At 42.5% G+C, this 25397-nt stretch overlaps 1 protein-coding gene across 1 annotated transcript in view; it reads right to left on the reverse strand.

Annotated features, from left to right (window-relative positions):
* LOC118392985 (cAMP-specific 3',5'-cyclic phosphodiesterase 4D) overlaps nt 1-25397 on the reverse strand; it is an 80545-nt gene that overhangs the window by 34398 nt on the left and 20750 nt on the right. Inside the window, exon 2 of the mRNA XM_035785088.2 lies at nt 11969-12070. Coding sequence (XP_035640981.1) covers nt 11969-12010 — 42 coding nt within the window. The 5' untranslated portion in view covers nt 12011-12070. The remainder of the gene's footprint in view (nt 1-11968; nt 12071-25397) is intronic.

Consider the following 25397-nt stretch of genomic DNA (forward strand, 5'->3'; position numbering starts at 1 on the left):
CTCACTACCCTCTGGAGAGCCTTACAGTTATGGGCGGAGCAGTTGCCGTTCCAGGCGGTGATACAGCCCGACGGGATGCTCTCGATTGTGCATCTGTAAAAGTTTGTGAGTGTTTTTGGTGACAAGCCAAATTTCTTCAGCCTCCTGAGGTTGAAGAGGCGCTGTTGCGCCTTCTTGACCACGCTGTCTGTGTGGGTGGACCATTTCAGTTTGTCCGTGATGTGTACGCTGAGGAACTTAAAAGGAACTTTCCACCTTCTCCACTACTGTCCCACTGATGTGGATAGGTGGGTGCTCTCTCTGCTGTTTCCTGAAGTTCACGATCATCTCCTTTGTTTTGTTGACATTAAGTGTGAAGTTATTTTCCTGACCCCACACTCCGAAGGCCCTCACCTCCTCCCTGTAGGCCGTCTCGTCGTTGTTGGTAAACAAGTCTACCCCTGTAGTGTCGTCTGCTTGATGATTGAGTTGGAGGCGTGCATGGCCATGCAGTCATGGGTGAACAGGGAGTACAGGAGAGGGCTGAGAACACACCCTTGTGGGGCCCCAGTGTTGAGGATCAGCAGGGTGTAGATGTTGTTTTCTACCCTCACCACCTGGGGGCGGCCCGTCAGGAAGTCCAGGACGCAGCTGCACAGGGCTTAATGACGAGTTTGGAGGGTACTATGGTGTTAAATAATGAGCTGTAATCAATGAACAGCATTCTTACATTGGTATTCCTCTTGTCCAGATGGGTTAGGGCAGTGTGCAGTGTGGTTGCGATTGCGTCGTCTGTGGACCTATTGGGGCGGTAAGCAAATTGGATTGGGTCTAGGGTGTCAGGTAGGGTGGAGGTGATATAAAACCCTGACTAGTCTCTCAAAGCACTTTATGATGATGGAAGTGAGTGCTACGGGGCGATAGTCGTTTAGCTCAGTTACCTTAGCTTTTTTGGGAACAGGAACAATGGTGGCCCTCTTGAAGCATGTGGGAACAGCAGACTGGGATAGAGGTTGATTGAATATGTCCATAAACACACCAGCCAGCTGGTCTGCGCATGCTCTGAGGACGCGGCTCGGGATGCCGTCTGGGCCGGCAGCCTTGTTAGGGTTAACACGTTGAAATATTTTACTCATGTTGGCTGTGGTGAAGGAGAGCCCGCAGGTTTTGGTAGCGAGCCGTGTCAATGGCACTGTATTGTCCTCAAAGTGAGCAAAGAAGTTGTTTAGTTTGTCTGGGTCTGGTTTTCTGTTTGTAGTCCGTGATTGACTGTAGACCTTGCCACATACGTCTCGTGTCTGGGCCGTTGAACTGTGACTCTACTTTGTCTCTATAATGACGCCTAGCTTGTTTGATTGCCTTACGGAGGGAATAGCTACACTGTTTGTATTCGGTCATGTTTACGGTCGCCTTGCAGCCTTGCCGCCTTGTCATGATTAAAAGCAGTGGTTCGTGCTTTCAGTTTTGCGAGAATGCAGCCATCAATCCACGGTTTCTGGTTGGGGAAGGATTTAATGGTCACCGTGGGTTCCAGTTCACCGATGCACTTGCTAATGAACTCGCTCACCGAATCAACGTATACATCAATGTTATAGTCCAATGCTATCCTGCCCCGAAGCCACTCGTACATTGTCTTGGCTGTGTGCTTAGGGTCGTTGTCCTGTTGGAAGGTGAACCATTGCCCAGTCTGAGGTCCCGAGCCCTCTGGAGCAGGCTTTCATCAAGGATCTCTCTGTGCATTGCTCCATTCATCTTTCCCTTGATCCTGACTAGATCCTGACTAGACTCCCAGTCCCTGCCATTGAAAAACATCACCACAGCATGATGCTGCCACACCATGCTTCACGATAGGGATGGTGCCAGGTTTCATCCAGACCTGAAACTTGGAATTAAGGCCAAAGAGTTCAATCTTGGTTTCATCAGACCAGAGAATCTTGTTTATCATGGTCTGAGAGTCTTTAGGTGCCTTTTGGTAAACTCCAAGGGGGCTGTCATGTGCCGTTTACTGAGGAGTGTCTTCTGTCTGGCCACTCTACCATAAAGGCCTGATTGGTGGAGTGCTGCAGAGATGGTTGTCCTTCTGGAAGTTCTCAAGTCTCCACAGAGGAACTCTTGAGCTCTGTTAGAGTGACCATCGGGTTCTTGGTCACCTCCCTGACCAAGGCCATTCTTCCCTGATTGCTCAGTTTTGACATGCGGCTGACTCTAGGAAGAGTCTTGGTGATTCCAAACTTCTTCAATTTGAGAATTATGGAGGCCACTGTGTTATTGGGGACCTTCATTGCTCCAGAAATGTTTTGGTACCCTTCCCCAGATCTGTGTCTCAACACAATCCTGTCTCAGAGCTCTACGGACAATTCCTTTGACTTCATGGCTTGGTTTTTGCTCTGACTTGCACTGTCAACCATGGGATCTTATATAGACAGGTATGGGCCTTTCCAAATTATGTCCAATTAATTGAATTTACCACAGGTGGAATTAAATTAAGTTGTAGAAACAAGGATAATCAAAGGAAACATGATGCAACTGAGTTCAATTTTGAGTCTCATTTCAAAGGGATACTTATGTAAATAAGGTATTTCCTTTAAAAAATATTACCTGTTTTTGTTTGTCATTGTGGGGTATTATATGTAGATTGGTGAGGGAAATGTGTAGTTTGTCTATTTTAGAATAAGGGTGTAACAATACAAAATGTGGAAAAAGTCAAGGGGTCTGAACACTTTCCAAATGCACTGTAAACATATCTACTTCAAGTACCTCGTACCCCTGCACATCAACTCTGCACTGGTACCCTGTTTATGTAACCAAGTTATCCTTACTCATTGTGGATTCATTCCTTGTGTTATAATTTTTCTGTTATTTTTCAGATTTTATCTCTGTATTGTTGGTTAGTAAACATTTCACTCTTAGTCTATCTATACCTGTTGTTTACGAAGCATGTGACAAATACAATTGGATTTGATTTGAATTAAAGGGTAACTACACTCAAACATCTACCTTTTAAATAATTTCAAATACCGTAAAAGTGGTCTCCTGATGTGGTTGAATTATTGTTGTGGACGTAGAACCTGCAATTCAGTTATTTTTCTATTAAAAAAGTATTTGAGACTTTGAGAGCAAAAACCTGATAATAAAAATTTTTATCTGTGAATTTCTGACTCAGTTGACAGCCTCATTTATCTATTTCAATAGTAGACCTACTATTAGTTTACTTGCACAGTACGGCTTGGGTTGGCCTGACCTAGAAAGACCAATATGGGGTTAATCTTTTTTTAGGGTCATTTAGAATATGTCACTGTTTCTCATAATTTTTCAGACATGGCGCTTTTCCTTCGCCTGGCAGGCTGTTTAGATTTTTTTTTTTTAAATGTGAGTATACCAACTTCTCCAGGCATCAATACACTGGTAGTCACCTCAACATTTACTAGCAAACTGACAAAACGGTGTTAATATCTTTCCTATTGAGTTGACAGAAACTTTCTGTATCAAGGTGAGATTGCCATCATACAAATAACTATTTTGCCTCAGCCTCTCCATCATGGGAAAGACAAATCTGACATATCAACACTATCCACTGGGAATTCCCAGGTTAAGCAGAGGTTAAATATAACTTGTTTTAAAAAACTGTGGACTCTGGTGGCCTTTCCATGTCTTTCGTAGAACTAAATGTGAGCTACAGTGTTGGTTCACACTCTCCTCTACATATGTCACTTCTACTGTACAGCTGATCAGAAGATAATGTTTCTTTACACAAGGTGTACAACCGATCAGAGAGATGAGACACCTACGTTCCCAGACAGACAGACAGACAGACAGACAGACAGACAGACAGACAGACAGACAGACAGACAGACAGACAGACAGACAGACAGACAGACGGACGGACGGACAGCCAGACAGAGAAAACAGATGGACAGACAGACAGACAGACACAACAGCAACAATCCCAGTCATGCTACACTGAGCTCTGGTTAAAAATGAATTAAGTTCGCAGGGTGCCGGGCCTTTTATTCAGATGCCTGCTAATCTAATTACCTGTGTGAAAAATGCAGTTGATCGCATCGCTTGCTCATAAATACATAAGGAGGTCAATGAGCAGAATCAAATAAACAATTAAGCTTGTTTACATTCTGCCGGTGTGTCAGTGATACAAACACAGCGATTATCACATCTGCCGTCACAGAGCCCACCGTTGTTTGTCATTGAGATCGAAACGTGGACATACAGAGGTGGATGAAAAAAAAGACGATATTTGAGGATCAGATCCAATTTAAGGTGTACTAGCTCCACTTAGCCCTCTATTAAACTAGACGGAGTCGCCATTATATTGTTAATTCCCATCCAGTTCTTTCAGATCTATAGGGACCATAAACTTTTGTTTTTAGTCGGGGATCAAGAACCAGTCATAGGTGGCCATGGGAAATCGGAAATTGTTATCACAAATAGCATTCAAAAGTGGCTTAAACTATGATGCATTATATTGAACAACTGTTTCAACTGTTATTTTGTATCTGCCCTAATCTCTTCAAGTAAATTCATTTAAAAATGAAAATAGGGAAATATTAAAGTTAGATACATCATGTTCAGTATTAACACCCCCTCCATGCAATTTTTTCCCCCTCCAAGAATTATTTTGAAAGCGGATTTAGGCCTACTGTACTTCCACAATTTAAAAGCTCTAAAATTATATTATCACCTTGGCTGCTGTAGCTTCATTCACCTCAGTCGATAAGGGACATACTGTACATAACATTCTAGGACAAACACATGCCATAGAGCAATGAGCTGCAAGCACCAGAATTAAAAACTCTAGTTTAGTTTCCTATCAAGTCAAACAATAGTTTACTAGTCATCTTCCACTGCTTTCGTCAACTCAACTGAGAGAGAAATCACGCTGTTCAGTGTCACTTACTGCAGCTGCGCTCTGCATAGTCCTAAAGCCAGCTAGCCAATCACAGCCTTCGCCTGCTCAAAGGCGTTCACATCGTCCTAAAGTCAGCCACTGAACTGCCAGAACAAACCCACCTCCTTTTATTTCCAATCTGAGCCAGATTGACAGCGCTCTGATCCAATGAGAATGGGGAGGCACCAATTTGGCCAGTGCCACCCCCCACCCATATGGAGTAAAGCCCTCAGCTCCTATACAACACTCAACACTTCTCCCTGTTCCTCTCATCCCTTCTCTCCTCCCTTCCTAGCCCTCATAGTTCCAAACAAACAGTGTGCTTGATCCCCTGATGTGGCCCTAATAGGAGATCGGGATCCATCCAGGGGGAGTTGGAGCTGTGTCTGGTCCATCTCTATTCTCTCATTACATTCAGTCTGGCCACTGTTGCGTCTGCGTAGCCATGGCAATGTACATAAGGAGACTCATGACTTTTCATCAACACAAGGCCCTGATTGTCCGGCCCGTTAGTTCCTATGTTAGGTATTCATTAGTCTGAAATGTGTCCCCACTCTACCCCACTGCTGCCTCCCTCCTGGTGCAGGAAGGATACATGTCTATTTCTTCCTTTCCTTCCTCTCACCACCTCTCTTGCTCTAATGCTATCGCCTTCCCTCTCCTATCTGTCTCTCTTTCTTATTCATCCCCATCTTTCACTAATCTGCAATGCCTTCTGGGGTAGAACACTGCAACGCTTAGCACTCATCTTCTAGACCCTTTCTCTTCTGCTCTCCTGCTCTCCTTTTGCAGCCAATCGTCTCTGTCTTCCTCCCTCTAAGACGGTAGATAGCTCACAGATGCATCACACCGCCAGGTCATAAGCATCATCACAGACAGTGCATGATTTCCTCATGATTAGAATCATAATCAGGACTTTTCCAGATGTGAAAAGGCCCAGGCCGGTAGCTGTGCTTAATATACATACAGCCGGGATGAACTATTGGATTTTTTAAATTTAAATTTAAATTTTGCCTTTATTTAACCAGGCAAGTCAGTTAAGAACATACTCTTATTTTCAATGATGGCCTGGGAACAGTGGGTTAACTGCCTGTTCAGGGGCAGAACGACAGATTTGTACCTTGTCAGCTCGGGGGTTTGAACTCGCAACCTTCCGGTTACTAATCCAACGCTCTAACCACTAGGCTACGCTGCCGCCCATAGATATAGAGCGACGTCAACTTACCAATATTATGACCAGGAATACGACTTTCCAAAGCGGGTCCTCGGTTTGGACCACCACCCAGGACAATGGATCTAATCCCAGAAGCCGACCCAATGACGCCGCAGAAGGGGCAGATGGAGCGGCCTCCTGGTCAGACTCCGTAGACGTGCACATCGCCCGCTGCTCCCAAGTATACTGCTCGCCAATATTCAGTCTCTTGACAAGAAGGTAGACTAAATTTGAATCGGTTCAGCGACCGGGCTTCTCCATGCATCGCGCCGACAGAGATAAACACCTCTCTGGGAAGAGGAAGGGCGGGGGTGTATGCTTCATGATTAACAACTCATGGTGTTATCATAACAACATACAGGAACTCAAGTCCTTCTGCTCACCCGACCTAGAATTCCTCACAATCAAATGCAGGCCATATTACCTACCAAGAGAATTCTCGTCAGTTATCATCACAGCTGTGTACATTCCCCCTCAAGAAGACATCAAGATGGCCCTCAAGGAACTTCACTGGACTGGAAACTGGAAACCATATATCCTGTAGCTGTAGCTGGGGATTTTAACAAAGCAAAGTTGAGAACAAGGCTACCTAAATTTTATCAGCATATTGAATGCACTATGCGTGGGGTAATACACTTGACCACTGCTACTCTAACTAAACCGTGGATGGATGGCGGCTTTCACGCAAAACTGAAAGTGCAAACCACCGCATTTAACCATGGAAAGAGGTCTGGGAAAATGGCTGAATAGTAGTTATTCCCTCTGCAAGGAAATCAAACAAGTGAAATTCCGGTTCAGGGACAAAGTGTAGTCGCAATTCAATGGCTCAGACATGAGACGTATGTGGCAGGGTCTACAGGAAATCACAGACTACAGAAAGAAAACCAGCCACGTCATGGACATCGACGTCACACTTCCAGACAAACTGAACACTTTCTTTGCCCACTTTGAGGATAATATAGTGCCACCGTTGCAGCCCGCTAACAATAACTGCACCCCCCCCCTCTCCTTCTCCGTGGCCGACGTGAGTAAAACGTTTAAATGTGTTAACTCTCGCAAGGCTGCTGGCCCAGACGGCATCCCTAGCTGCGTTCTCTGAGTATGCGCAGACCAGCTGGCTAGTGTATTTATGGACATATTCAATCACTCGCTATCCCAGTTTGCTGTCCTCACATGCTTCAAGATGGCGACCATTGTTCCTGTACCCAAGAAGGCAAAGATAACTGAGCTAAATTACTACCGCCCCGTAGCACTCACTTCTGTCATCATAAAGTGCTTTGAGAGACTAGTCAAGGATCATATCACTTCCACCTTGCAGGTCACCCTAGACCCACTTTAGTTTGCAAACCGCCCCAACAGGTCCACAGACGATGCAATCGCCATCACACTGCACACTGCCCTATCCCATTTGGATAAGAGGAATACATATGTAAGAATGCTGTTCATTGACTACAGCTCAGCATTCAACACCATAGTATCTTTCAAGCTCATCATCAAGCTGGAGGCCCTGGGCCTCAACCCCGCCCTATGTAATTGGTTCCTGGACTTTCTGACGGTCCCCCCCCCAAGGTGGTGAAAGTAGGAGACAACATGTCCACCTTGCTGACCCTCAACACTGGGGTCCTACAAGGTTGCGTGCTCACCCCCCTCCTGTACTCTCTGTTCAACCACGACTGTGGCCATGCACGCCTCCAACTCAATCATCAAGTTTGCAGACTACACAACAGTAGTGGGCTTGATAACCAACAATGACGAGACAGCCTAGAGGGAGGTGAGGGCACTCGGAGTGTGGTAACCTCTCACTCAACATCAACAAAACAAAGGAGATGATCGTGGACTTCAGGAAACCGCAGAGGGAGCACCCCCCTATCCACATCGAAGGGACAGCAGTGGAGAAAGTGGAAAGTTTAAGTTCCTCTGCATACACATCAACGACAAACTGAAATGGTCCACCTACACAGACAGTGTGGTGAAGAAGGCACAACAGCGCCTCTTCAACCACAGAAGGCTGAAGAAATTTGTCTTGTCACCCAAAACCCTGACTAACTTTTACAGATCCACAATCGATATCATCCTGTCTGGCTTTATCACATCGTGGTACAGCTACTGCTCCTCCCTCAACAACAAGGCTCTCCAGAGGGTGGTGCGGTCTGCACAACGCATCACCGGGGGCAAACTACCTGCCCTGCATGACACCTACAGGCACAATGTCACAGGAATGCTAAAAAGATTATCAAAGACAACCACCCGAGTCACTGCCTGTTCACACCGCTACCATCCAGAAGGCGAAGTCAGTACAGGTGCATCAAAGCTTTGGCAGAGAGACTGAAGAATAGCTTTTATCTCAAGGCCCTCAGACTGCTAAACAGCAATCACTAGCTCAGAGAGGTTGCAGCCTACATGGAGACCCAATCACTGGCCACTTTAACAAATGGATGACTAGTCACTTTAAATAATGCCACTTTAAATAGTACCACTTGAATAATGTTTACATGTGTTACATTACTCATATTATATGTATATACTGTATTTTATACCATCTATTGCACCTTGCCTAGGCCGCTCGGCCATTGCTCATCCATATATTTATATGTACATATTCTAATTCACTCTTTTTTGTGTGTATTAGGTAGTTGTTGGGGAATTGTTAGATCACTTGTTAGATATTACTGCACTGTCAGAACCAGAAGTACAAGCACTTTGCTACACTCGCATTAACATCTGCTAACCATGTATATGTGACCAATAACTTTTGATTTGATTTGATATAGTAATACATTTGCATTCCAATACCTTACACCAAGGAAACTTAGCTCTGAGGTGCAGTATGCAACTTCAGTGGGGGAAGAATGAGTCCGTACCAATTGCAAAGCCACAAACACATACCAGTTAACAGAATGATGACACAAATGAGTATGAAAATGTATAGAGCTGGTTCACATGAGTATTGTGTGTATTCCACACTCATTCAGAAGCTGGTCTTGTTTACCAACTATGGTGGGGAAATCTAAGGTCTGGATTACTTCCTGCTCCTCTGTTTCATTGGGAGGGGACTTGAATGGCCTTCTATAACTTCCTGTCCCTGTGATCACCAATCTTGTGTATATTTACACTGCATTGTACCTGGGGAAAAAGGTATTGTGAAAACACCTGCATGAATCCTTCTGGGATAGTTGGATGTGGATACTGTACGTCCACACTTGAACGCAAGGTCTTATTCATACAGCGAAAGCAATTACATTTTTCCCCAATTTCATATAGCTTTGTATCTCGGACTGTGTCAATGTTTATTTTTACGTGGCATTTATATGCAGCCAGCCACCTATTAAATTGAAAGACAGACACAAACCGATGAAGGACAAAATGAACAACATGTGACCTTGAAAACAACCTGACAGCGAATCCAATCATTCCAGGGGGAAAATCTACAACAACAACAACAACAAGAGGCTATGTGATAGATATGAAGATGGCAACACTTGACAAGTAATCTCATTTCAGACGTCTGTACTATGACGCGGGCCAGATAGAGCTGTCCCATTTACTGCTGCGGGGGATGGGCATCAAAGCAGAGATTGAAACAGATAGTACAGTACTGTAGTGTATACACAGACTTACTGCGCTGTAGGATTTCACCTTAACTTCAGTAAGTATTAAGATTATTTTAGACAGTCATGCATTCAGTCATCTCATGGTACTACAAACACCTAAACTTCCCACAACCTCCTCCATTTAACAACAAACTAACTGTGACAAAATTTATTTGATCATTTAGGCAAAATGTTGCACTTGGGATTTTAATTCTTCATACAGTATACAGTACCAGTCAAACGTTTGGACACACCTACGCATTCAAGGGTTTTTCTTCATTTTTACTATTTTCAACGTTGTAGAATAACAGTGAAGACATCAAAACTATGAAATAACATTGACTCATTTTGTAACCAAAAAAGTGTTAAATAAATCAAAATATATTTTACATTTGAGATTCTTCAAAGTAGCCACCCTTTGCCTTGATGACAGCTTTGCACGCTCTTGGCATTCTCTCAACCAGCTTCACCTGGAATGCTTTTCCAACAGTCTTGAAGGAGTTCCCACATAGGCTAAGCACTTGTTGGCTGCTTTTCCTTCACCCTGCGGTCCAACTCATCCAAAACCATCTCAACTGGGATGAGGTTGGGTGATTGTGGAGGCCAGGTCATCTGCGGCAGCACTCCATCACTCTCCTTCTTGGTCAAATAGCCCTTACACAGCCTGGAGGTGTGCTGGGTCATTGTCCTGTTGAAAAACAAATGATAGTCCCACTAAGCGCAAACCAGATGGGATAGCTTATCGCTGCTGGTTCAAGTGTGCCTTGAATTCTAAATACATCACAGACAGTGTCACCAGCAAAGCACCCCCACACCATCAAACCTCCTCCTCCATGCTTCCACACATGTGGAGATCATCAGTTCATAGCGGGTCGGAACCAAAAGACTCACATTTGGACTCATCAGACCAAATGACAGATTTCCACTTGTCTAATGTCCATTGCTCGTGTTTCTTGGCCCAAACAAGTCTTCTTCTTATTAGTGTCCTTAGTAGTGGTTTCTTCGCAGCAATTCGACCATGGCCTGATTCACACAGTCTCCTCTGAACAGTTGATGTTGAGATGTGTCTGTTACTTGAACTCTGTGTATCATTTATTTGGGCTGCAATTTCTGAGGCTGGCATCTCTAATGAACTTATGCTCTGCAGCAGAGGTAACTCTTGGTCTTCCTTTCCTGTGGCGGTCCTCATGTGAGCCAGTTTCATCATAGCGCTTGATGGTTTTTGTGACTGAAACTTTCCAGATTGACTGACCTTCATGTCTTAAAGTAATGATGGACTGTCGTTTCTCTTTGCTTATTTCAGCTGTTACTTGACATAATATGGACTTGGTCTTTTACCAAATTGGGCTCTTCTGTAAACCACCCCTACCTTGTCCCAACACAACTGATTGGCTCAAATGAATTATGAAGTAAAGAAATTCCACAAATTAACTTCTAACAAGGCACACCTGTTAATTGAAATGCATTCCGGGTGACTAACTCATGCAGCTGGTTGAGAGAATGCCAAGAGGGTGCAAAGCTGTCATCAAGGCAAAGGGTGACTAATTTGAAGGATCTCAAAGATAAAATATATTTTGATTTGTTTAACACTTTTTTGGTTACTACATGACTCCATATGTGTTATTTCATAGTTTTGATGTCTTCACTATTATTCTACAATGTAGAAAATAGTAAAAGTAAAGAAAAACCCTTGAATGAGTAGGTGTGTCCAAACTTTTGACTGGTACTATATGTATATACTATGTATAATTGTGTGTTTAAGTCTGTAAATATCTGTTTTTAAGTGGCAGAATATACTGTATACTGTGTTATTACTCACAAATAGTACCGTAGTGAAATATATCCTTCTTCACTACTTATCCACCTTCCAAACAACTATCAAAAGTATTTACTATAATGATTAATCAATGTGAGCTCAAAAACCTTCACTACATCTAAGATGGAGAGTTCCATACGGGAAATTAAGGTGTCCTATGACTTCCTGTTTCGTGTTTACTTGCCCATTATTTCTTTGGGACTTGATTGAAGACTCGAAGATTAAGACTTGAGACTTGTACCCATCTCTGGGATGTACACAAGCAACTACACTCTTATGTGTCATGTGTATAAACGTGTGTGCGTGTGTGCTTGTGTGTGTGTGTGCTTGTGTGTGTGTGTGTGTGTGTGTGTGTGTGTGTGTGTGTGTGTGTGTGTGTGTGTGTGTGTGTGTGTGTGTGTGTGTGTGTGTGTGTGTGTGTGTGTGTGTGTGTGTGTGCGCTCATGCATGCATGTGTGTGCACTTACGTTGTCCCTCTGGCTGTCCCCGACCCGGGCATTCTTTTGCATTGTGTGTTCCGCCTCTCAGACTTGGGGCCTTCGATCACACTGAGCAATACAGACAGGGGACTGTTGAGAAAAGGAAAGGCCCATAGAGATGCTTTATTCATTTCTATAATTATATACATCTCACCATATAAGCTTGAGTTCCAATGCTTCTGCTTCAGGTAATGTTTGGCCAGGAATAATACAGCAGTGTTATTCACAGAAAAGGTATAATATTAAGTCTAACCTTACTGCTGTCTGGTACAAGACTTTGAAAAGAAAGTAGACTTCTAGCTGCTGATAATTTTCAGGAACTGTTTCTGTAGCAGAGTAGGTAGTCTGTTTTTCACAACTGTTTTGGGGACTATACTGTACGGTGGTATACAAAACCTTGGTGAAATCTGTCAATAATAAAAGCAAAATTTGTCATGATCTTTTAAGTTTTGACACTCACTGTATGCAAGTAGTTTACACCAAAGTTTCAGCCATGGGCAAATCTCAAATTACACTTTTCCTCATCTAATCTCTTCCTAATCCAGTCATGTGTAGATGCAGACCAAGTAATCAACTGAGACAAATCAGTTGATTCAGTTCGCATGGGGGTTATCTGACCTGGGTACATTTGTCTCCATGGCAACCAAACTGGGCTTGTGTGTGCGTGTGCGTGTGTGCGTGTGTGCGCGTGTGTGTGTGTGTGTGTGTGTGTGTGTGTGTGTGTGTGTGTGTGTGTGTGTGTGTGTGTGTGTGTGTGTGTGTGTGTGTGTGTGTGTGTGTGTGTGTGTGTGTGTGTGTGTGTGTGTGTGTGTGTGTGTGTGTGTGTGTGTGTGTGTGTGTAAACCAGCATATGACCTGTGAGTAAGGAGCTGTGCTATACTCCACTGACCCATTAGCTTGCATTAGAGCCCAGGTGGTAAACGTCTGTAAATTACCAGCCAGAATTCAATCCTACTCTATTTCTAAAGCCTACTGTAATAACATCCATTTCCACCAGCCATGCACACAATTACAGGGCAAGGGACCAGGGTGAGCAAATACTAGTTTGTTTTGCTGTCCCTATTACGCTAAGTGGACTTGGAGAAAATAATAATCCATGTTTGTTTTACTGGGCACTAATAGGTTCAATCTAGATATAAAACCACAATAAACAACAGATTAGGATTAACCTCAGGTGGCACGGAGGTTAACAACAGAAGAGTACTGGCCAACTACTGTGGTCAAGACAAGCACTGGTACTACTAGCAACAACAATGTGACATCATCTATAAGTATGGGTGGATCTCTATTGTTCTCCAAACGCTGATGAAGGCTGCAGCTGAAACTTGTCCACTTGTTTTTACCTCTGCTGCTAAAAAAAAAGACATTAAAACTTTAAGTATATTTCAGTGTGTGAGGGTTTTTCCTTTCTTCTAGTATATGCCTTTTGAACCCGGCACCCAAATATATTTGTTGACTACAAACATTTGAGCTGAGCATGCCAATTTCTCTTTCTACTAACAACAGGTTATATGTAAAAAATACATACCAGGCCAGTGCTTATACAGTGCCTTGCGAAAGTATTCGGCCCCCATGAACTTTGCGACCTTTTGCCACATTTCAGGCTTCAAACATAAAGATATAAAACTGTATTTTTTTGTGAAGAATCAACAACAAGTGGGACACAATCATGAAGTGGAATGACATTTATTGGATATTTCAAACTTTTTTAACAAATCAAAAACTGAAAAATTGGGCGTGAAAAATTATTCAGCCCCCTTAAGTTAATACTTTGTAGCGCCACCTTTTGTTGTGATTACAGCTGTAAGTCGCTTGGGGTATCTCTATCAGTTTTGCACATCGAGAGACTGAATTTTTTTCCCATTCCTCCTTGCAAAACAGCTCGAGCTCAGTGAGGTTGGATGGAGAGCATTTGTGAACAGCAGTTTTCAGTTCTTTCCACAGATTCTCGATTGGATTCAGGTCTGGACTTTGACTTGGCCATTCTAACACCTGGATATGTTTATTTTTGAACCATTCCATTGTAGATTTTGCTTTATGTTTTGGATCATTGTCTTGTTGGAAGACAAATATCCATCCCAGTCTCAGGTCTTTTGCAGACTCCATCAGGTTTTCTTCCAGAATGGTCCTGTATTTGGCTCCATCCATCTTCCCATCAATTTGAACCATCTTCCCTGTCCCTGCTGAAGAAAAGCAGGCCCAAACCATGATGCTGCCACCACCATGTTTGACAGTGGGGATGGTGTGTTCAGGGTGATGAGCTGTGTTGCTTTTACGCCAAACATAACGTTTTGCATTGTTGCCAAAAAGTTCAATTTTGGTTTCATCTGACCAGAGCACCTTCTTCCACATGTTTGGTGTGTCTCCCAGGTGGCTTGTGGCAAACTTTAAACAACACTTTTTATGGTTATCTTTAAGAAATGGCTTTCTTCTTGCCACTCTTCCATAAAGGCCAGATTTGTGCAATATAGGACTGATTGTTGTCCTATGGACAGAGTGTCCCACCTCAGCTGTAGATCTCTGCAGTTCATCCAGAGTGATCATGGGCCTCTTGGCTGCATCTCTGATCAGTCTTCTCCTTGTATGAGCTGAAAGTTTAGAGGGACGGCCAGGTCTTGGTAGATTTGCAGTGGTCTGATACTCCTTCCATTTCAATATTATCGCTTGCACAGTGCTCCTTGGGATGTTTAAAGCTTGAGAAATCTTTTTGTATCCAAATCCGGCTTTAAACTTCTTCACAACAGTATCTCAGACCTGCCTGGTGTGTTCTTTGTTCTTCATGATGCTCTCTGCACTTTTAACGGACCTCTGAGACTATCACAGTGCAGGTGCATTTATACGGAGACTTGATTACACACAGGTGGATTGTATTTATCATCATTTGTCATTTAGGTCAACATTGGATCATTCAGAGATCCTCACTGAACTTCTGGAGAGAGTTTGCTGCTCTGAAAGTAAAGGGGCTGAATAATTTTGCACGCCCAATTTTTCAGTTTTTGATTTGTTAAAAAAGTTTGAAATATCCAATAAATGTCGTTCCACTTCATGATTGTTTTTTATATCTTTATGTTTGAAGACTGAAATGTGGCAAAAGGTCGCAAAGTTCAAGGGGGCCGAATACTTTCGCAAGGCACTGTATGTATATTACACACAGTGTATATTGTCTTTTTTAGGAGGTTACACACAAAAGAGATACACCACTTGTTATAATCAGTGCAAAGTGGATATTCCTGTTGTTGATATTTACACCTACACTCTTAGAAAAAGGGGTTCTGAAGGGGTTATTCGGCTCTCCCCGTAGAATAACCCTTTTTGGTTCCATGTAGAACCCTCTGTGGAAATGGTTCTACATTTAACCCAACAGGGCTAGAACCAAAGGGGTTCTACCTGTAATAAAAACATATCCTTCAAAGGGTTATCCTATGTGGACAGCCGTAGAACCCTTTTAGGTTCTAGATAGCAACTTGTTTTTCTATGTGTAATGGAAAGTTCAATAAAAAACATGTTCTTCCTTAATAGAACCAAACACATTTCAATCTTGTGCTTCTTGCTGTTATCTACCTGAGAATAGTTTAATGACGGTCCACAGAAGGCACAGTTAATCCTCCAGGTCTCTGCTCTACTCTGCTCCTTGGTCTCCACACTGTGACAATAGATTTAAATCCTCTGTAGTTTTTACTCTGCAAAATGTATATATTTCTTCAAACTGGGCTTAATTGTACCACAATGGCTACAACAATGGATCTAGGACCATTAAAGGATATTACGCTACCTGTCTACACCGTCAATGACAACAACAATACTGAATCAAGGCCATTCAAATGTGTTAGCTGTCACAGATCCCTCCGGAACTATCCTTACGCACACCTGGCCCCTATTCCCACAGATTGTATTTGTAAATATGTGCCATTTGGTTACCATTGGGCTGTCGATTATTGTTACTATGTCTGTTGGTGCGTGTGAGTACCTGTGCTGTGTGTTTTGGATTTTGTGCCGTTGTGGATTGAGCAGATGATTACGGGTCCCATCACGTGTGTTAATCATTGTGTGCATGTGTTATTTATTCGAGGTTCTCCTCGCTCTTCTGTTTTGGGTTTCTACCCTGATTTGTTACGTGTTTGTTTGGTCTTCATCTCTGTGCCTTTACACGGTACGCCGTAATTTGTGCTTAATAAAAAAAACTTATTATGCATTCCTGCGCCTGTCTCCCGAATAATTTATACCAGCGTGACATTAGCTCTCATCAGCAGAGAGAATGTACTTTAATTGAGAGCCACGACACAAAGTATATCTTCCACTCCAGTCCTCTCCTCTGGACAATCTACACTAAATACAGCCGTAGCAACACGACGCCCACACAATTATCACAGAGTCTTTGGTCAGTGGCTGCCTGCTCATCGATTTGACTGTGGAGAGCGCAGCATAATTGGTCATGGTGCCAGAGCCCCTGTGGGACATTACTGAAGAGCCACAAACACACAGTGAGTTCAGCCTTGTTGCTATTGTCAGGCAAGGAGTGCAAAGGTAAACACTTTTTTTTCTTTGAAATAATTCAACCTCACAGTTTGAAGCTGTGATACCCAAGAAGGGGGAAGGGAAACGTTGCTGTGTATTGCATTGATTGTATTGATTGAATTGAGGCTCCATGAGAACTGTTGTCTGCCATATCCTGTATTTGTGTTACTTTGAAACAGTGTCTTGTGCCATGAGTGCACATGCAGGGTTGTGGCAATGTTGCTGTTGTACTAAAGTCACAAAAACCGACAGAGCTTAGCTTGACAATATCAGCTTGATAATATTGGTGTAGTAGTGATGGCTCAAACCCCAAGGATTCCCATGAGAACTGTTTGTGAACAAGGTTATACCAGGCAGAATAGGACTTCTGCTGTGAGCCAGATGAGGCAGTAGGCTTCTACTACAGACCAACTTCATTAATTACTGATTGACTGACTACTAGTCTTTTGTCATTGACTGACATTTTGTACAATTACAGCACAGTAAAGAAACTGTATTTTTCAGGCAGGATTTAAAAGTGCACTGGTATTGTAGCTAAAGCAAGGATTCAATTAACCTTGAAACTTTTTGGGGGTTATTCAGAAGCTACATACATACCGTTATGAATTAATTACAAACAGCACTCTCTATACAATGCCACATTAAACATGCTGATGTAGAAATGGAAAAGGCAATACAGAAGATGAATCTATGAAGTGAAAAGAAAGTAGGACAGTGAGTCTGGAGCAGGAGAGATAGTTCTGGGATACATAGAGGGAGAGCGAGAGAGTGTGTGGGGGGGGAGCATTATTCATGCAATATATTATTCAACCTGTTATTCATGCTCAGACAGAGGACAAAAGCCTTTTTACATGCAAATATTAAAGTAAAAATCCATGGGTGTTAATGTATGTTTATCAAGAGTCAGCTGTCACAGGTGTTGGGTTTGTTTATTTCGTTATATAAGTGATCTTGTCTAAGGTAAAACTCTGTGCCTGTTTGTGCAAATTAAAGTGACCAAACTTAATATGGGAATGAACATGCACGGTAAAATTTGTACAAAAATGTTGTCAATAATTCTTTCTGTTTGCAACAAAGCCCTGTATTCTGTATGACCTTAGCAGTTCAAGCTGACATCATACAAGACTAAACACACATGCACGTGCGCACGTACACACACACAGTACAATAAACAGGTGAGCTGTCTCCTATGCTCCAGTTATCATATGGCACACTCACGTCTCAGTCCTTGTGACATCACAACAACGCCTGCCTCGTAAACTCAGCTGGCCTCACTGTGAAGAGCTAGCATTCTGTAATGAGCTGTCTTCACTAGAGCTGAGACTCAGGGTCTCTGCAGGGTGGACACACTGCAGGGTGGACACACATCACACACCTATCCCACTCATGCAAAACCACTTGCAGTGTGTGTGGTTGTGTGCGTGTGTGTGCGTGTGCATGTGTGTGTAGGGGTGGGGATTGGGGTCTGGGGGCGGCAGACTTTATGTGGGAGACGATGGGGGGCTGATTCGTCAGGTCTGAATGACTCACCAATTGTATCCTACTGTGTCTGAAACAGAGTGACGAGATTGTAGATTGCAATCTACAGGCCATTGACTAAGGACAGAAGGGAAGGGAACTTAAATTATGCCCACAGTCCACCATTTCTCTGGCTGTCCTTTTGATACATTCTCTGTTACGTTTTTCAATTAACTTTCTGCCATCTTTTGGAGAGGGATGAGAGAGGGATGAATGTTTCCGTAGAATCACATTAGATGTGTGGACATTAATGAGCTGAGATATGGCTCTCCACTGCTAAAGGTCACGGAGTATGTGTAATATGTGTCACATCAAACAGCTACTAGAATACTTTATTAGACATCTACGACTCCTCTCCAATTATTGAACTCCCTCTGCCCCGTTATTGAATCATTCCTCAGGACCATCACATCCTCTTACTCTAGTCATTTTATTAGGCCAAATTAGTTGAAGCTGAGCACACAGTACAATGAAGAGGGTGCTAGGCTTCGTACTGTATCATTTATATATTGTGTAAACTATCTGACAGAGCTTACAGTAACACAATGCTGATTCTACAGCATTTATTGACCAATCAAAACAGAAGCTGCTCTGTGGGGTGCCCGCAGCCTGTGATGTTGTCATGTTACTGTAATGGGAGATGACATCAACAGATTATATCAGCGTCTCATGGATGTTACAACAGCACTGGCCTGTTAACAGTAAGCTTTTAATATACTGTACTTTGTATCCCTCATTTACTTAAGTGTTTCCTTTATTTTGGCAGTAACCTGTATATGTCTTTAAACACATATAAGATCACTGAACCTTTATGGGTGGGAAAGAGTTTCAGAAGATTTATCGTCCATGGACGCAATATAAAACCGAATAAAATAATAATAGGCTGACCACTTTCCTCAGAACAAAATTGGTATTATCAACAGATAGGTATGCTTCTTTTCAACGCTTTTATTTTGAACGAAATTACAACCCATCCCAAATTACACTGCTTAGGAAATCGATTGGCTGTGCTCTCTTTGTGCTGTCCTCTTAGATTTTTACCTGTCCTCTCCAATGTATGTCATTTCTATGGGCAGAAATTAGGCTCATCTACTCTGCGTCCTTTAATTTACCTAGACGTCAGAATAAATCATCATACTGTTGTTAGCAATTTATGTTACTCTTCAATATCACAAACCCCAAAGCAAGTCAAGGGGAGGAAAATAGGATTATTCGAAGAGGACAAATCATACAGGGAGGTAGATGGTCATTCTCCCCTGTCCTCAGTGATGCTCTTTCAGGGATTTTCTCCTGTGGTTCTCTCCCCAGAACAAAGGGACAGCATGTAGTTTTTTAACCCAGCCCTAGCCTGTTGTTGACCAATTAGAATGTGTTACAATAAAACTAGCCAATGGTCAAATAACAAGTAACCTATTTCAGAAGACATATTCCCCCCATGTCTCTGAACCATTGATCAATATTTCCCTATTACAGAAAAAACACTATTTCCATTGATCGTTAGTTCTAGTCCTCTTGACCTCTCGTACTCTGTCACTGCGTTGTGTATTTATCTTCGACATATTCTTACACTATTGACTCAATAATTGTGTTTTGTCCATTAAGTGCCTTGCCAAGATAACTGGTGATCCATTCTTGAAACTAAATGGATTCTGGGGAGAGGACAGGAGACTAGCTTAAAGGTAAAGCCAAGCTGAGAGTAGTGTTGGGAATAGGAATGGGCTTTGCTACTTTTCCAGCTACTCCACTGGCTGAAATGACAACAAAGAAAGTGATTAAACTGCAGCTCCTCCAAGTGGCAGCAGCAGAAAACAGACTATCAGAAAATAGGACAAAGAAAACACAAACGTCAAAAAGTGAAATCTAAGAAATCCTAAATATCTTATATTGAGTGATAGGCTAATTCACTTATAGGTACAACATGGAGAAATGCTCTGCCATTTCCTGGTTGCTAAAATGTTAATAGTTCTCCTCATTTCAGTTTATGTAACAAAACAAGCAAGTGTAGAGAATCATTGTACCATCTAAATGGCCGGGAGCGTACCGGAGCTGAAGCCCGTTCACCTACTCACCAACAACATATACAGCGCTTTCGGAAAATATTCAGACCCCTTGACTTTTTCCACATTCTGTTGGGTTTACAACCCTATTCTAAGATTGTCCCATAATGACAAAGCAAAAACCAGTTTATAACAAATGCAGAAATATCACATGTACATAAGTATTCAGACCCTTTAGTAAGTACTCTGGCAGCGATTAATGTCTGAATGGGAGTTTCTCCCATTCTTCTCTGCAGATCCTCTCAAGCTCTGTCAGGTTGACAGGCACACACCTTTCTATATAAGGTCTCAGAGTTGACAGTGCATGTCAGTGTAAAAATGAGATCCCTGGTGAAAACCTGCTCCAGAGCGCTCAGGACCTCAGACTGGGGTGAAGGTTAATCTGAAAATAGCTGTGCAGCAATGCTCCACATCCAACTTGACAGAGCTTGAGAGAATCTGCAGAGAAGAATGCGAGAAACTCCCCAATACAGGTTTGCCAAGCTTGAGTGTTATACCCAAGAAGACTAGAGACTGTAATCTATGCCAATGGTGCTTCAACAAAGTACTGAGTAAAGGGTCTGAACACTTTAACTGTGATATTTCCGTTTTTTATTTTTTAGAAATTAGCAAACATTTTAATTTTTTTCAATTGTATTTTATTTGTCATTATGGGGTATTGTGTGTAGATTGATGAGAAGTGAAAATAATGTAATCAATTAGAGCATAAGGCTGTAACCTAACAAAACTCAAGGGGTCTGAATACTTTCCGAAGGCATTGTATATACTTTATCTTATATTAGTTCCAAGGTGTTAACCAATACAGTGCCTTCTAGTTTAGGGGTTCCCAGACTTTTTCACTCAGGCCCCCCTTTCAGCATTAGAGGAACATCAAATGTTAGCTGACATGGGCTAATTGATCTGTACATTTCTGAAAAGTTATGAATAGCTCTCTAAGGTATGCAATGACTAACATGACAAGAGGAACTGATGATGCACTACCCAATTTCGAAATCATACCTTGTGCATTCTACTTTTACAAAGTTCAAGAGCAAGTTAAAACCAGACTGAGTTCCTTAAAAAATATATATATACACTACCGGTCAAAAGCTTTAGGACACCTACTCATTCAAGGGTTTTTCTTTAGTTGTATTATTTTCTACATTGTAGAATAATAGTGAAGACATCAGAACTATGAAATAACACATATGGAATCACGTAGTATCCAAATAAGTGTTAAACGAATCAAAATATATTTTACATTTGAGATTTTTGAAATAGCCACCCTTTGCCTTGATGACAGCTTTGCACCCTCTTGGCATTCTCTCAACCAGCTTCACCTGGAATGCTTTTCCAACAGTCTTGAAGGAGTTCCCACATATGCTGAGCACTTGTTGGCTGATTTTACTTCACTCTGCGGTCCAACTCATCCAAAACCATCTCAATTTGGTTGAGGTTGGGTGATTGTGAAGGCCAGGTCATCTGATGCAGCACTCCACCACTCTCCTTCTTGGTCAAATAGCTCTTACACAGCCTGGAAGTGTGTTTGGTCATTGTCCTGTTGAAAAACAAATGATAGTCCCACTAAGCCCAAACCAGATGGAATGGCATATCGCTGCAGAATGCTGTGGTAGCCATGCTGGGTAAGAGTGCCTTGAATTCAAAATAAATCACAAACAGTGTCACCAGCAAAGCACCCCCACACCATAACACCTCTTCCTCCATGCTTTACAGTGGGAACCCCACATGCAGAGATCATCCGTTCACCCTCACCGCATCTCACAAAGACACTGCAGATGGCACCAAAAATCACCAATTTGGACTTATCAGACCAAAGGACAAATTTCCACCTGTCTAATGTCCATTGCTCTTGTTTCTTGGCCCAAGCTAGTCTCTTCTTCTTATTGGTGTCCTTTAGTAGGTACTTCTTTGCAGCAATTTGACCATGAAGGCCTGATTCACACAGTCTCCTCTGAACAGTTGATGTTGAGATGTGTCTGTTACTTGAACTCTGTGAAGCATTTATTTGCCATTTCTGAGGCTGGTAACTCTGATGGCGGTAGAGCCAGTTTCATCATAGCGCTTGATTGCACTTGAAGAAACTATAAAAGTTCTTGACATTTTTTTTGACTGACCTTCATGTCTTAAAGTAATGATGGACTGTCGTTACTCTTTGCCTATTTGAGCTGGTCTAGCCATAATATGGACATGGTCTTTTACCAAATAGAGCTATTTTTCGTATACCCCCCTACTTTGTCATGACACAACTGATTTGCTCAAACAAAAACATTTTAAAGAAGACACACCTGTTAATTGAAATGCATTCCAGGTGACTACCTCATGAAGCTGGTTGAGAGAATGCCAAGAGTGTGCAAAGCTGTCATCAAGGCAAAGGGTGGCTACATTGAATAATAAATATATTTTGATTTGTTAAAGCCTTTATTGGTTGCTATATGATTCCATATGTGTTATTTCATAGTTTTGATGTCTTCACTATTATTCTACAATATAGAAAATAGTAAATATAAAGAAAAACCCTTGAATGAATAGGTGTTCTAAAATCTTTGACTGGTAGTGTATATTATTTTATTTTCAATTTTTGTGGGGGGACTCAGTATAGGAACCACTGTTCTAGTATACAAATTAACAAGGTCAAAATAGCTCTTACAGTTGCAATTGTTGTTATTAAATGCAAATGTTTTATTGTTTTATTTAAGAAAGAGATAAATTGCCAGCAAACATTTATTTCGTGGACCATCCTCCTTAGGCTTCAATATTAAAGGAAGGTATTCCTGAATAGGTTATCTATTCTGCAGTGTTTCTTCCTCATGTAACAGTCTGCGCTGTGTCTCTCCCTGCAGCCACACCAACAGTGGGGTGTCCATCTATGGCCTTTGTTCATTTGTCATATAAACCAGGTCAGATCACAGCAGACCAGAGGTGACACTCAGTGTAATGGGATAAGCCAGAACAGGGGTCTCTAGACACACACACACACGGGTGTGTGCTCCTGTACTCCCTGTTCACCCATGGCTGCGTGGCCACGCACGTCTCCAACTCAATCATCAAGTTTATTGATGACACATCAGTGGTAGTACTGATTACCAACAATGATGAGAGGGCCCTGGTGGAGTGGTGCCAGGAAAGTGTCCGCTCCCTCAACATCAACACAACGAAGGAGCTGATTGTGGACTTCTGGAGACAGCAGAGAGGGCAAGCACCCATCCACATTGATGGGGCCGCAGTGGAGAGGGTGGAAATCTTCAAGTTCCTCACATCACTGACAACCTGAAATGGTCCATTCATACAGACAGTGTGGTGAAGAAGGTGCAACAACGCCTCTTCAATCTCAGGAGGCTGACGAAATGTGTCTTGTTTTCTAAGACCCTCATGAACTTCTACAGATGCACCATTGAGAGTATCTTGTCGGGCTGTATCACCGCCTGGTAAGGCAATTTTACCGTCCGCAACAACAGGCAGGGTGGTGCGGTCAGCCCAACGCATCACCGGGGGCACACTTCCCACCCTCCAGGACATCTACAGCACTTGGTTTCACACGAAGGACAAGAATATCAGAGAGAGAGAGAGAGAGAGAGAGAGAGAGAGAGAGAGAGAGAGAGAGAGAGAGAGAGAGAGAGAGAGAGAGAGAGAGAGAGAAAGAGAGAGAGAGTGAGATCAATGTAGACACACACTTTTACTGTTCATCCAACTCACCAACACTGTCTCCTGTGTAATTGACAAGGACTATTCAAGCGTTGTCTGGCCATGGAGGTTATTTTGGTTTTTCTTCGTGATGTTATCACACATCAGTCAACGATGGGCTATTTGAAGCTTCTTGAAACAGTTCCACAGCTAACTAAGACATACATACAAAAATATTACTTGATTTGGAAATTAGCTGGCACCGTCAACTGCAGTAATTTCTTCTCAAATTGAGCAGCAGGTTGACTAACAGACATGAGTCACAAATGTAATGTTTGCATTTCATGCTGTGAAAGTGGATACATTAAATGTTACTGCAGCTTTAATGGGGATTTGAACAGCATTGCAGGTATTATATACCCATTAAAACTGAGCTCAGCTCTGGGAACAATATAACATTTACACTATTATATTATATCTAAAAAAATAAATTGCAGACAGTTACTAGCCCTAATCATTCAAAGGCTATCAAATTCACAATTCCAACAATACCTACCCCCCTGTTCTTTCTTCCAGGGACATAGGATTAAGTACAGTAGCGAGACAAAATGCCACAACCAATAGCTCAGGGTGAATATGATGGTCATTTGATGCAGTGAAACGTGTGGGGCCAGTCTGAGCTGCACTACTTTAGATTTACAGTAGATGTCATCACTAAGCTGCAGTATCACTAATCAATGGCTTTCACTGCTACTCCTCTGATGCCATACTACCATCCAATCACAACGGAGCCCTAGCCCCTATGCACTTGTACCCATATCATCCTATAGGGTCATCACAAGCCCCAGTAGGGGCATGAAGTGCATGAGAAGTGCATGGAAAATCATAGAGAAGTGAAGATGGTGAAATTAGGACACACGGCATACCTACAATCAATGCAAACGGTGCACCCCAATCCCAAATGATATCCTACAGTATTCCCTACATAGTGCACTACTTTTGACCTATTGGGAATAGGCTGTAATTTGGGACGTAGATATTAGAGCACAATGTCTACTTCCCCCTTCCCCTCCACACACATGATGCCACACCCCTAAGCCCAGGCTAGGCACTAGGCTAGGCCTAAAGATCTCTCTAGTCTAGACAAATCAAAAATGCATTCCTGCACTCCATACGGTCTCTATTAGCCTGCCAACTCCTCTGCTGCAGTTGTCCAGTTGGCTGTTCATTTCACCTTCTGTACTGTACTGTACACACACACACACACACACACACTAATGACATCACTGACCCCATAGTTCCTGCAGAGAGGCAGAAAGGTAGTGAGTCATCGGGAACAGTCACTGTACGGCAGGCAGAACAAGCTGCAACTCTCTGACATCATGATGATCAACCATGATTGAACATTGAGTCTAATGACTGGAGCTACCACCCCAGCATCACAGCTTAATGTCATGAACCCCCTTCTAGTGTAATACTCTTCTCTAATCTCAATGATATAGCATTGAACAATGGGCAATTTTCATATACAGTACAGTTGGCATTCAGAGAAATATAATAAGAGGAACGTTACATACAGTGGGGCAAAAAAGTATTTAGTCAGCCACCAATTGTGCAAGTTCTCCCACTTAAAAAGATGAGAGAGGTCTGTAATTTTCATCATAGGTACACTTCAACTATGACAGACAAAATGAGAAAAAAAATCC

This window comes from Oncorhynchus keta, chromosome 14, assembly GCF_023373465.1.
Source record: "Oncorhynchus keta strain PuntledgeMale-10-30-2019 chromosome 14, Oket_V2, whole genome shotgun sequence".
Taxonomy (NCBI): Eukaryota; Metazoa; Chordata; class Actinopteri; order Salmoniformes; family Salmonidae; genus Oncorhynchus; species Oncorhynchus keta.